The following is a 14,769-nucleotide window of genomic DNA, read 5'->3' on the forward strand; positions in this document are numbered from 1 at the left end:
TCTAAAAATTTAGAAAAAAAAATATGAAAAAAGTAAAGAATTTGTGAAAAAACAATAAATTATTTTTCCGTATACAACATTTATTAAATTCATTAAGAATGATTTCGTATTTAAGTATTATTTTTTTTTGTATTATTATTAAATAAATAGAACAATAATATTTAGCTCAAAAGTTTGCAAAATGAGGCACTACGCTCTAATGCGGAACCTTGAAAAATAAATAATTTAACAATGAATGGTCCTCTATTTTGAAAACTGTTCCTATATAATACCATTTTTTTTCCATTCTTCTCTTTCTCTTTATTTATTATTATAACATTAATTATTCACAGTAATTGTAGAATTTCAGTCATTATAACAATTTCAAATTTTATAAAGTGAATTCGTTATAAACCTATCAAATCTTTCTTGGTTGTCTAGATCATGCTGGTCAAATTGCTCAGTCTTTTTCTTATTTATGTATTTGTGTTTAATAAAAAAGGAACTGTAAAATAGTTTTTTTTTTGAAAATTCATAAATTAAAATAAAAAAATAAGTGCCAAAACTAAGAACACAAAATATAAAATATGAGTATTTCTTTAACCATGTAAAATTATAATTTAAATAAATTAAAAATTAAATAGTAAACTTAAAATTACCTATTTAAGGAAATTATTTGCAGCTTGAAACATTTTTATTATTTTCATAGAAAATATTTTTTTTTTAGAAGTCTGTAAGGATTTCTTTTTTTTTGTCGTTTCTTTTTATAATGCATTTTTATGTATTTATATTTACTTAATAACATGGATGTTTTTTTTAAACTCCCACATTGATTTTTATAAATTTACATTTTTGTCCCGCTATTTACTATTTACAATCTTTCGTACTTAGCAGTAAAACTGGGTAATGTCACCCATAATTGTTCTTAAAAATCATACACTAAATAAACCTTAGTTTACTTTTTTTAAAAAAAGTGTGTTTGCCCGAATAAGAAATTATTTATTTTGTTTTTTACAAATACAATTTATAAAGATATTTATAAGACAACCATAGGTACAAAAAAATTTAAAAAAAAAAAAACTTCTAAACATAAGAATAATAAAGGCAATTACAAAGATACTATGTACACAAGAAGGTGGGGAATTGAAGTATAAACAGGTTAGAGAATATTTTCAAAAGTTAATTAAAATTATGATTTTTGACTTAAAACTTGTTAAAATTAATAAAGTATATTTTTGTACTGAAAATATTCTCACATAAGAAACTAAATTGATTCTTATTAATTGATGAGATCATTTCGAATGAAAAGTCATTAAAAAATCTTTTGATAGATGAAATGTTTAATTCCAAATTTACTTTATGTTCAATCTGAATAACAATTAACAAAATAATTTTAGTTAACTTTAATATCACAATAAGTATATTTTAACAAACAACCCCAATATAAATGTTTCAATAAATTGTTCTAATAAAACTGTTTCAACATTAATTATATCATAAAAAGCTATCATCGCTTGCTGAAACGTTTTCAAGTAATTTAAAGAACAAATTCGTTAAAAATTTGATACCAGATATGTTGAAACCGTCTCTAACTGTTCGCGTTTAAATTTGATTTTTTATTTAAATTAGACATCTTAATTAATTAGTTGAAATAAATTCTTAACAATGTCATGCAACAAAAAGCAAGTACTTCATTCGCCGCATCTTCAACGGTTTAAGAACATTGTGTACACCATTGGTAAGCATTAAAAATTTTAAATTGGGTTGCAAACATGTTATAACTAAGAACTGAAAACACAAATTAAGTATTAAAAAATAGTGAATAACTTTTTTTTAAAAAAAAATCGTACTTTTATAAAATTAAACATTGTTAAGAGGCAAATTTTGGATCGAAAACTCAGCATTGTAATGATTTTTAATGACTTTATTTCTGAAATGATACCTTCAACAATTTGGGAATCAAAGCAGTTTTTTTAGAGGGGAAAAATTGTTACCAAAAAATCCCCAGCAATGAATACTTTTCGCTTTTTATGTTTGTTTTTTTTAAATAAAAAATTTGAAACTGTTCAAGCCTCTTGAGGTGGTGCTGGCTCTTCACTAAAGACATTCTTCTGTATTATACCATGTACTTTTTCATGATTTTTCAGTTTATTTATACTAAAAAACGGTCGATTACATACTCTACATTTAAATAATTTTGAATCTCGAAAGATTTTCCTTGGTGGTTGTATATCAAAGGAATATTCTGATTGATTCGAAAAACAATCGATTAAACTATTTTCCATGTCTGGTCTAAATTTCCTTTTAGTTTTTTTTGAATAACTTTTAGCATGACTTTTCCTAGCATGTTCGGCTTTATGAAATCTTAACTTATCTGGACATGAGAAAGCGTAACAACAAATATAACATAACAACTTCGGATTTCTACCACCATCGTCCTCATCCTTATAATATGGTATGTCGTAACAATCAAATACATGTGATATAAGATTTGCTGAAAATTCTTTTGTCTGTTGCGAAGTATTGAAATTACGTTGGCATTGTTTACAAGAAACGACTGGCTCCTGAGATAATAACAATTTTATACACCTATAAGTATGTGAATAGATTTGCGATTGTAACAAATCGCCTCTTTGACAAAATTTACACTCATATTGCGATTTGTCGGTTGAATTAACTCTATTATGCACAACACTATGGTTAGCTAGTCCTTTGTAGGTATTGAAAACTCTGGAGCAGCCATCGCATGGAAAAGATTTCGACCCATCTTCCAAAATATCCTTAGAAATGACCACGTTATCGCCACCTTCAGTATGAATTATTTCTAGAGGAAGCTCATCCGGATGATCCGAATCATCAATTTCATGCTTTTCTTCATCATCTTCTTGATGGTCCTCTGCTTCCTGTTTCACTTCAGCAGGAATTTCTTCAATCAGATCTTCCGGCTGATTGCCATATTGCTGCTGTTGCAACTGTTGTTGATATAAAAGCCTTCGACGGTCTGTTGCCGAATCAAAATTTATTTGCTCCATCCAATCCACATATTCTATACCTTCTATTTCATTATTTCGTTTTTTTATTTGTTTTTTATGCGCTAACTGTTTATGTTTCACCACATAATCCCTCTTCGAGTATGTTTTACCACATAAAGAACAATCAAATCTTTTTATTGTACCAGCTTCACATTTTGGTACATGCTTTTCATACATGGTGACACTTTTAAAATTTAAATTGCAACGAGCGCAGTTAATATAAGACGGGCACATACCGTCACAATTTCTAAAATGCTTCATCATCCATGCTTCGGTAGTGAATTGTTTTTTACCAATAGGGCATTGGAAAAATTTACCACTTTTCGATTGGGAAAGTTGTGGGGGCGGTTTTAACGGCATTGGTGGAATATCTCCTTCGCCAGTGAAGGCTGAACTCGATGGAGCAGGTTTTGCTGAATTAAAAGCATTTTTCAACGATTGATTTCCTAAAAATGCTTTTTTAGCCAATTCTTCTTTCGACAAAGAATTTTCCTCAAATTTTTCCATACATCTAACACATACAGTGTTCGATGCATTTAGATATGAAGGTAAAAATCTTGCGCAAATAATGCATCTGTGTTTATGTCTATGGTTGGGCGGTTTATCCATAGATAAATCTAAAGAATTATTAGAAACATGTTGTAAATAAGGGCACTGATGTTCAATATGATAGATTAATAACTTCTCACTTCTAAATTCCTTTCTGCAAAATTGGCATGCCCAATTGTCTTGATCAAGCTGTGATTCATTCATATTTGACGGTGTGTTCGATGTGGTAGGTTCGTCAAAATGTGCAAACGGTCCATATTCAAGAAAAGAGAGGTCCTCATGTTTATGCACAGCCAAGCAATGTCTTTTCATGTTTTGATAATTATAAAATGATTTTTTACAAATAGGGCAAACTTTGTTCTCATTCACCACAATCGGCGTTCGTATTGGGACTGGATCTTCTTTAATATCGACCGTGCATAACGCTTGTACAGGTAGAATTGAGGACGTATGGGCCCTGAGTTTATGCTCTTTCAATGCAATTAAATCTTTAAACGAATGTTTACACACACTACAAGAATAGATTTTCATTTTCATTGAATTACAAGTGGCCCTGTGTGCAATTATCTCACCACGATGATCAAACGTTTTATAACACTTAAAACAGAATAACTTTCTTGAATTCGGAGGCAAAAAGTGTCCTCTAACATGTTTTTCAAAAAATTTACTATTTGAAAAAATCTTATTGCAAATTTTACAAACATCACGTCTCATTGGCGGTTGTTTATGTTGCCTTAGATGTGAATTTAAAGAAAAATGTTGCTTAAACTTTTTATTACATATAATACAATTATACAATATTTCTCCACTTTTACTAACAAACTGAGTCCATAATTTGCCAGAAAGCAGTGGTACTTTCATTTTTGGTACATTCTGCTCTAATGTTGATCCTTTATGATAAATTTGTAAATGATTTAAATAAACTTCTTGCGAAGTAAATGTTAAATCGCATAATCTGCATGCTCTTTTTTGAGGTTGTGAATTTGGCGTTGCAGTTGTATCATACATTTGGGAAGGCATACTTGGTAATTTGTTCATTAAACGGCAGACTTTTAAGTGACATAAATATTCATTATTATTAGTAAATATTTGTTTACATTTGCAATAGATTTTCTGAATTGATTGTGGTTCTTGTTTTTCTACTTCTTCATTAGAAGTATTACTGTTTCGAATACCATGTATCATCATATGTTCTAATAATGCTGAACCTTCTTTACAAGCAAAATTACAATCCTCCATTGGACATATGTAATCTTTTTGTATACGACCCGGCAATGTTCCGTACATTGGAGTGCCAGCAACATTATCATCTTCATCATCGTCATCATCATCAAGCGCATAGAACTGCTCTTGTAAGAACGGATTATTGGCTTTACGCTTCAGAGCGGCTCTGATATTTAAATTTCGCATATGTTTCAAAGATCTATTGTGCCTTCTTAGTTCTGAAGCTGAACAATAACTTCTATTACATATTTTACAAAAAAATGAATCATCTAAATACGTTTCTTGCGAATCATCTGTAAAAGCACCGTCAAAATTATTAAAATTTTTATTCTTTTGCCTAGTTGATCTTACAGTATTATCTGGTAATATTTCGGCTGATAAATGATCGGTTTTTGGTGGTTCAACTTTTATTTCAGCATCTGGTGGTAATGAACGTCTCATATGTTTTCGCGAAGATAAATGCCTAACTAAACTGTTATTTGATGAAAATACGTAATTACATAGAGTACATTTGTTATTTGCCATATCTGCTTCATCTTGTTCAGTAACTGCTACAGAATGTTCTTCAACTAATTCTTCTGGTTCTGTTTTCACTCTAATCTCGCCAACCGCACTTTGACTTAGTTCTTGATCATCAACAGGCTCGGTTTTAATGCGTGTTACCTACAAAAATAGAAAATAAATTAATAAAAATAATTAATTTAAAAAACAAAAAGATCGTTTTTTGTTTAATAAGAAACAAAACAATTGAAGGAATGTAACAAAAAAACTCACTTTTTTACCCCTTAAACTCACAATTATAAAAAACAATAATTTTTGGCCAAACTGTTTGATTTATAATTAGAAAATGCTATCAATTCTCCAGTTGGCAAACTATATCGTTACTGAACTTAATGAAATAAGTATAGCCAAAGTTTCTTAAGCAGAGATGGGCAACAAATGGCCCACGACAACGTCTAATCCGGCCCACTCCGTAAATGCATAAATTCAACAATTTGAAAATTAATTTTAATTATATTTTTTACAAAACGAACATAAGATGGCTCAACGTTTCGCAACAGTTGATGTATAATCGATGTTATTAATGACTGATATATATTAAAACTGTCCGGTAGGACAGTTGTATAAGGGTTGATCGTCAAAAAGTGCACGAAAAAGCGTAACGTTAAAAAACACCCAACTTTGACAATTTTTTTCTCTTTTTCTATAAAAGATAAAATTCCCAAATTTCCTTTAAATTATAGGGCAAACCCTCCTTTATAACTGTAATTTTTTTGCAACCACCCAGACCTAATAGGTTTCGAGAAAAAAGTTGCCGAAAATGAGCAAAAACGGCTTTTTCAGAAATTGTTGTTGTTCTTCTTCTTCTTCTTCTTCTTGTTGTTGTTACCTTTTTTGTAAACTACGTAGCGCCTAAACGCGTGAACCGATTTTCATGAATGAGGTGTCATTCGATTTGGAATTTTATGTAGATGTGCCTTTTGGGGGTCTCGACGCTGTACACCGAATGGGAGAGGAGTTAGCCCCCTTTATGTAAGGCCCCCTTCAAAATTATTATTACTAATTACTCTGTAAATCTTAGCCCGATTTTGATAAAATTTGGTAGGATGATAGGGTTAGGGCTCCCCTACGTAACATTAAAGCGACGATCTGCTCTTACACTTGTTAAGGGGAAGTATAGCAATCGTTTCAAATTATCGACACGTGAACTGATTTTCATGAATGAAGTGTCATTCGAATCGAAATTTTGTACAGATTTGCACTTTAAAAGTCTCGTCGCTATGCCTCATATGGAGGGGAGTTTGCCCCACCCAAGTAAGGCCGTTTCTAAAACTATTATTACCAATATTTCTATAACGCTTTGGCCGATTTTGATAAAATTTAGCACGAAGAAGTGATTAAAGCTCCTCTACATGGCTGTGAAGTGCCATCATGCTCTTACACCTACTAAGAGGAAGTACTGCAATCGTTAAAATTGTCAATGGGTGAACCTATTTACATTAATGAATTGTTGTTCGATTCAAAATCTTTGCCTTTTAGGGAGAAGTACTGTAATCGCCCGTTTATTTTTCTTACTCCTCTTAAAAGGAAGGTCTGAAATCGCAGTTTAAATTTGCTTTTTACGTACAAATACCTTCCTATTTTATATAAAAAGGCTTTCTCAAAAAAATTGTTATTGAGGATGGTTTGGGGACCGCAACTATAATCATTCTTTAAAAAGATCTCTCCAGTGGTAGTTACGGTTCCTACTTAACACCTTCTCAGGTTATAATGATAGAATTGTTTATTCCAAATTTAATAAAAAACAGTAAAGCAGATATGTAACTTAGCAAAATAGACAAAAATGAAAATCTATCCAAAAGGTACAAAAATCTCCTTAACAAAAACTTACAGTTTAAAATGTTAAGTATAAGAGTTGATTAAACGCCAAAAGGTACACAAATCAGCAAGTACCCAACATTTCATTCAAGCTTAGTTGATATAATTTAAGTAATTTTGCTGCATTAACTTTTCCTTCACATTTTTTAGAATTTATTAGATGTCACAGACCCTTATGCTGGCCATTTTCATCTACAAAATATTTGTTCAAGTAGCACTGTAGATTGACTTTAATATCTATTAATCTATAATAATCAAACTATTAATTACAGGTTAAAAAGAAAACGGTATAAAAAATAAAAAAAATTACGAGGCTACAAAATTTAAAAACTTTTTTAAAAAAATGCTTACACCAACATACTTTATTTTATTTTTAATAAAAATCGTCTGTTTAAGTTTATTCTTCGATTAAAGTAATTGTTATTTTATGTAGGAGTCAAACGTTTATAATAATAGGTAATAAATTATCTGGCTTTGTCGCAAATAATATAGTTTTCTTCAATTACATTCTCCATCTAGGTGTTCTTCCCACAATGTTGTATATATGTAATATAAAATGAATAAGATATGCATATTTTTAGGACAGCTAATTATTCCAGTATTTTACAATAAGTAAAATTAGGGGGACTAAATTAAATTACAATTGAGAAATGAATAATTGTTGTTGAATAATCTACTTGTTATTAACTGTGTGTTATTTGTGCTCACGAATATTTCGGTATAACGAATTCAAGACTGAAATATTGTTTTAAATCCTCCGTGATTCAAATTTAAACAGTAGCCGACTCTAACTTTGTCTTTTTCTACTTTAACATGCATGTATAAGATGTGACAACTTCAGAATAAAGGGCATATTAAAGATAAATCAGAAGAATAATTTGGAATAGAGTTAAAATAAAGTACCTATTTAAAAACGAAGGTATAATATACATTTTATCATAATTATAACCAAATAATATTATGAACGAACTGGCCAGCATAAGGGTCTGTGACATCTAATAAATTCTAAAAAATGTGAAGGAAAAGTTAATGCAGCAAAATTACTTAAATTATATCAACTAAGCTTGAATGAAATGTTGGGTACTTGCTGATTTGTGTACCTTTTGGCGTTTAATCAACTCTTATACTTAACATTTTAAACTGTAAGTTTTTGTTAAGGAGATAAGGAAAATAAAACTATTTCAGTTGAGGTGGTAAGACCACAATCCTGATAACATAGTTTAGTTTAGCCTTATCTTCTGTACGCTTATCTTCATAGCCAATGTGGTGAATAAACAATAAGTGAAAGTAGGAGATAAAGAGATCTGAGGATAGATAAAAGCAGGTAGTAAATAGAAGAAATAACCTTGCAATGATGGACAAAAAGAAAGGCAAAATCGTTTCAAAAGATGTATTGAAGAAGGTTTGGTGTAATGGTCACGAACGGGGATTAGTAAGTGGGAGATCCCAGTTCGAATATCGTGTGATACTAATTCCTATTTCTTAGAAAAACAAAATTATTAGTAGTTAAGTATGTGTTTCTATTCCCGTTCACGACACCTAATCAAGGTGATAGGTTTGTTAAGATAGCATTTATAGTAGAGACTACTTTTTCAGAATGAATTACAAAGTGCTGATAACAGTAAAAAAATAACATGCGAAACTATTAATTTCTTTGCAAATGATACCTGAAAAATTTTACTTAGGCAATACTAGAATGTTTACATATAGAATATATTATTATAGATGCAATAAATATAAGTAACAAAATAAAATGTACACTGTTTCTTACCAACTTAATACCGATAGCATCTTGCTCAGTAGGTGAAGTCATGGTTGAATCAGGTACGGTAAGTTCGCTGGATGCAACATTATTCTTTGAAGATCCTATTTCAGCTACATCACTCCCAGTCACATTGCCATCAGCATTTTCTTTTTCGCTATTTACTAGTAAATTAGTGGTAGGAGATGAATCATTACCATTCCCAGAAACTTTTTCATTGACATCTTTACTTTGTATTTGTTTAATTGATTCATTAGTACTTTCTAAGTTATTCTTACTATTTAATTCATCAAAATTACTATCAAAAAATCCTTTAGAAAGTGAAACTGTCGAGGCTATTTTTATAGCGTTACAAGAAGACTGATTATCGACTGAATCTTTATTACTTGAGGAAGTTACTGTTGAAGAAACATTCTCCTCTAATATACTTATCTCGTCGTCGTCTTCATCATTAATGACTGTACTATCATTCTTTTCATTTCCAACTTCCCCACGGCCTTTTTGTTTATCATTTTCAACAGTAGATGGCCCCTTGGTATTTTCAACAGTTTTATTTACTGTATCCATGTTTTTACCATCTTCAGCTGGCAATACTGTTGAAATCGCCTGCTGTTCATTCTCATTATCATCACAATCTAAATTAATAATAGATTCATCGTCCAATTTATCATCGGCAATGACTATTTTCTGAGCCCCTGCGGTACTGTCCTCATGACTACCACCATCTTTAAGATCTGAAGCAAATGATGATGCAACAGAATTACTATCACTTAATATTTGTTCATAAGTAATATTTTCTCTATTTTCGTATTGACAATCACCTATTGCTGATTCAATATCTTCCACGCTGACCACCGGCATTTCTCCGTCGCACTGTTGTTGATCTTCAGCATTTGCCTTTTCCGAGTCATCAGATTTTCCATCTTCATTGTTCCTGTTCTTCAATCTTTCACCCTGAAATAATATAAACGATAGACTTTGAATTCAATAAAGTTGAATATGAATAAGATTTAATACAAATCAATGACATTAACTTCATTGCAATGGTGTTCTATCTCATTGTCATCAAATCTTAATTAATAAACTGTGTCATGCAATTTATCATGAGAAATGACAATATTTTCAGACCCGTAAATCGCCATAATTAAATAGTAAATGTGAAAATTTTAAAACAAAAAATGTTTACCTCAATCTGCAGCTGTTTATTTTTCAACCATTTCTTTAAATATAATTGAGCCTTATCACATTTTTCTTTAAATAAAACCCAAGAGTTAACAAAAGTTTCACAATCTTTGCAAACAGAAGTTGGCAATTCGCTATCCCTATTAATCTGAAAATATATAAAAAAAATTCTTTTACATTTAAAGAGTTCAAAAATGCAAAAAGATAAAAGTTCACTAATTAAAAAATGTATACAAAAAACAATTACACCAAGTTTTGTTCCTCATTACTGCTTTGGAATTTAAAAAGTTTATTTTGATATAACAGTTCATAAACCTACTCAGGAAAGCCTAACTAAAAACAATATTCCAGATGGATTGCAATAGGTAATAGTAATATTTAAATTTGTGGTTGGGAAAAAAACAGTTTTGAAAAACAACGAAACTTTTCTTCGAAACTCAACAAAGTTATTAAGCAATTTTCCGGAAAACAAAAAAGGGGAGGTGCTTTTATACGTATGTATGTATCTTTGCCAATAAATACATTTCTTTGTACAGGAATTCTCATAAAATGTTATTAAAAAAATCAGAAAATAGGTTTCAAAATCATTTTTCACCACATAACTGTTCTTGCAAATTGAATTTTCCTGTTTTGAAATAAAATCCTGCTATAGCTCTTGAACTATGTTATAAGGGCACTTTAGATAATATGTTGGTTCTTGGATATTAGAACAATGCGACATAAATCCTTCAAGGAAGGTGTGAGGGGCCCCTGGAAACGTTCTCATGGCTGTCCAAGACTAAGATGGCTTCGTGGCATAGGAGTGAGGACAAAAAAAAACTGTAAAGAACTAAAGACTGTATGTAATGGGCAAGGTTGAGGGACTCTTCAAGGACCGTGCGAATGATTCTCAAAGGTAAGGCTTTGCTTATAAACGTAACAGCAAACACTGATAAGTAAAAGAATGTTCGCCATATAGCTGGCAACGAACTGAGAAAGAGTCCGACAATATGCTTCTTAAATTGTGCTCCAATTTTGGACGAAGAACTAATACAACTGTTCAACTGGTTCGTTGAGTATGGAAGGAGATACTCAAAGAATGAAGAACTAATTCCGGATGGTTCACTGTTCTAAGGGTCTGGATCAATAGTCTCGAGGCGAGGATGTCAAAAATAAGAAGTGCTATGTGGTTCTAGGAACGAATCCCGGTCTTAACCTTGGATTTTATTTAACTGAAAAAAAGTAACGTACGCTGGCTGATCGCCTACGTCCACGTCGTTAGAACTGTTACGTGATTTGGATTCTCTACAGGCTGATTCACTAAGAAAGAAAATTTTGGATTATTACGTAAACCAGAATTTCATTACTTGCATTTGCTTCTTTTATGGTGCTTTAAAAATTGTAAATATATATCTCCGTATACAAGTAGCATTGAGGTGGCATATGACTTCATGCCACCTAAACATTATAGATCTAAAGTTTGGAGCACAAGAACCGATGTTCCCTGAGTGCAAATTCCATAATTCTTCTAAGGTATTTGTGATTGCTATTGCTCTGAAGGTATTTGTGGTTGCAAAAAGTCTTAGCGGAATAACCCATAGAAGGCCTTCCTAATGGCAATTTTCATTGAGGCATCTGTGTACCACCGACAATCCAGATCTCAATCATCAATGCGAATGCATATTTAAAAAAGTCTCAGAATTTCCGAGATAAATGGAGCACCATTTTTCGAGAACCTACTTGTTCTACGTTAGTAATCATTTAAGAGAACATAAGATTTAACTCTACCAAATATGAACTCCTAAGAAGATCCAATCAGATATATGCTTATCAATTTTGAAGGTACTAAAAACGAGGACTAGAAAAACCCTGATAAGAGTAATTCAGATTTTTTGATGCCTTTAATTCTATCGCAAGAAAAAAAAAAATACAGATCGCAAACCTTCAAAACCTCATAAAATGTTCTGTATTTAACATTAAAAATGGGGAAACCTCACTGGCAAAAAAAAATACTTTTACTGTTTTTACAAATCTATTTTTTAGAGATTCTTACTAAATAAAATAACGAAATGGTATAGAAATGCATACAAATTTAACAAAATTACTAAAATGTTAATTGTTCTATTCAAATGAATTCTACAAAATGTCTAAATCTTTTAATCCCTATTTTTATCATCTTTTCTTTTATCCATTTTCTGGATGAATTTAACAGGAACCTAAGAAAAAAGAAATTATATTAGCCGAATTATTATTATTATTCTGTATGTAAGTATTACCCGAAGAAATGTTTGATTCGGTCGAAATAAGTGGATAATTTTTTATGTAAAAACTATAGCGAATAGAAATATTAAGGATCCACCAAATATTAACGATACTTAATTGGGTAAATTAAATAATCAATTAACAAATTTTTCAAGATACGATTGATTGGAAGACAAATTAAAAAAGTTGCTTGAAGCTATCATACAAAGCAATTTAAAATTGATCCCAGTCAAATAAAAACTCAATTCATGCTAGAAATAAAAGTAACTAATACAAAGCAAATTTTATCATTTCTATGGAAATAATTTTTTTTATTTATTATTATTAAATTTTTAAAGAAAACTTCTCCTAATATAAAGGGACAAAAAGGATGTGAAGAATCTTAGGAAGGAAACATTTATAAATCACGAAATGATTAAAATAAAATACATTTTTCATAGTCTCTTCATTTGTAATTCATTCATTTAAATAACCAAAAATAAAATAATCCAAACAATAAAGTTTGTTCAAATTTCAAGGTTTTATCTTTAAATGTGGAGCCTGGTGGAGGGAGATATAGAAATTAACGGAAATAATTCAAAAAATCTTGAAAAAATTCAAGTGTTAGTCCAAATATTATTCATGATTGATATGAACTAAAAATTTAATCGCGTGACCCAAAGTGAAAAAAAAAAAATTTGGAAACAAAAAAAAAGCCGTTTTTATTCCAAAAAAAAATAAGAATTTTTTTTTAGAATAATTCTGGTGTCAAAACAGGAATTGCATTTGTTTTCAAAATCAATTTTGATCAAATCCATTTTCTCCAAATCTCATTTCTAATTTTCATAAGGAAACTGACTCATATAGCATCCATAAACATTTTAAAACTTCAAATGAACTTTTTTACATAATCACAGGCGATTCACCATAAACTTTATAAGAAATTATATTTAAGTATGTACTCTATTTACAACTAAATAATTAAGTCCTACTTTTTATAGGTTTCTGCCGGTTATTGATAACAAAATATGCCCGACAAGCTTTAGACCGGCAATGTTCTTTCTCACACAATTATCTGTTATCATTGAAGTTCATTCAATATGACACATCAAAAGGAACACATTTACGATTCGAAAACTCGCTAATGTAGCTGTCCTCAATGAAAAACCAAAGAAACCTATACTGCATTTCTGCCTGATTTATTTCCTTAGAATAATTTCAAGATGTATGATTACTTCTACAAAAATGAATAAATGTAGTTTAATTTTCGTTATTTTGTTCCTTGAAAGCACAAATCAATCAAAACCTATCGAAATAGGAACTTCTTAAAAATTTACATTATTACTTAAAAACATCAGATGTCATTTCACGCAAGTAAATTATGAAGATACATTTCAAAAATAAGAACAAACAAGGTTTTTTAAGGTTAACAATAATTTTCTTGAAAGAATATACTATTCACTTCAGGTATTAGGCAACCGGCAGAAAGGTCAAAAACGAATGGAAGATTTAAACTATTAGTTGACTTTAATAACTTCTACTTAAAATCTTTAAATTTCATCGCAATGATTAAATATTTCGTAAAGAAAATAACACAAGCCTACTAAATGAAAATATCTCAACTTACCTTTATAGAAACACAGTCTTGGATCTTGATAATAAATGTGATTTGCTGATTTCCTTCATCTCTGTCAAAAACAGACTTATTTTCTCCATTGCTAAGACAAAGCCTGCATAAACCCTCAACATTTGCGATCGGATCACTCATGCTTAGGTCAGCTTTTATATGGTTAACCTACAAGAGCATTTACCACTGCTACAATACCACTTCATTTGTCTTAAAGATTTACTAACCAAGCCTTAAACGGTATTATTTACCTTGATAAATAAAAGCAGTATACATTCTCCCAAAAACTCCTAACGCGTACAAATGATGGGGGAGCAATGCCCTACATCTACTAGAGTTGGCGAGATCCTATATCGAACTGGTTTGGCTTGTAACTCTTGAACAACAAACACTAAGTAAGGTTGACTTAAATTAACGGGAACTCTACGCTACAAAATTTTTAAAGAACAAATTAAGTATACACATTTATAAGTAAATTCAGAGATAACATAAAAAAAAAATCGACCACATAAGCAAGATTCCGTCCTAAACCAATATGGGCTTTGGGGAATGGGCGCAGTCTAAGTGCAATCGTTACAATCATTATTCCACGGACCAAGATGGCGGCCCATCCTTCCAAACCAGTAAATGAGGCTTGATCAGCCTGGAAATGTTTACTCTTTTATTTTTTATTTTTGGAAATAATAGTGATCCCGCTAAAGACAAGCGAAGGGCAAGATGTACAGTCAAAATCCTGTTAATTATCCTGTCTGATTTAATCACTTGCTAACATCAGTAGTAGTGCTTTGTTTTCTTATTCCCTTCAGCTGGCTACG

At 30.6% G+C, this 14,769-nt stretch overlaps 1 protein-coding gene across 2 annotated transcripts; it reads right to left on the reverse strand.

Moving 5' to 3' along the window:
- Nucleotides 1-1,889: 1,889 nt before the first annotated feature.
- On the reverse strand, nucleotides 1,890-14,491 carry LOC141454764 (uncharacterized). Of its 2 annotated transcripts, XM_074129346.1 has the most exons (6): nucleotides 14,206-14,491; nucleotides 13,955-14,122; nucleotides 10,112-10,255; nucleotides 9,747-9,879; nucleotides 8,935-9,659; nucleotides 1,890-5,447 (listed from the first exon to the last, which is right to left on the reverse strand). In XM_074129346.1, exons 2-6 carry the CDS (start codon nucleotides 14,093-14,095, stop codon nucleotides 2,046-2,048), a joined length of 4,545 nt encoding a protein of 1,514 aa, XP_073985447.1. In that variant the 5' UTR covers nucleotides 14,096-14,122; nucleotides 14,206-14,491; the 3' UTR covers nucleotides 1,890-2,045. The 2 variants fall into 2 exon arrangements, with proteins under 2 accessions (XP_073985447.1, XP_073985446.1); XM_074129345.1 differs by having other exon boundaries at nucleotides 8,935-9,879.
- Between the last annotated feature and the right edge of the window lie 278 nt (nucleotides 14,492-14,769).

The sequence above is a fragment of the Rhodnius prolixus genome, unplaced genomic scaffold (genome assembly GCF_049639745.1).
Source record: "Rhodnius prolixus isolate KJV_2025 unplaced genomic scaffold, Rpr scaffold_9, whole genome shotgun sequence".
Lineage (NCBI taxonomy): Eukaryota > Metazoa > Arthropoda > Insecta > Hemiptera > Reduviidae > Rhodnius > Rhodnius prolixus.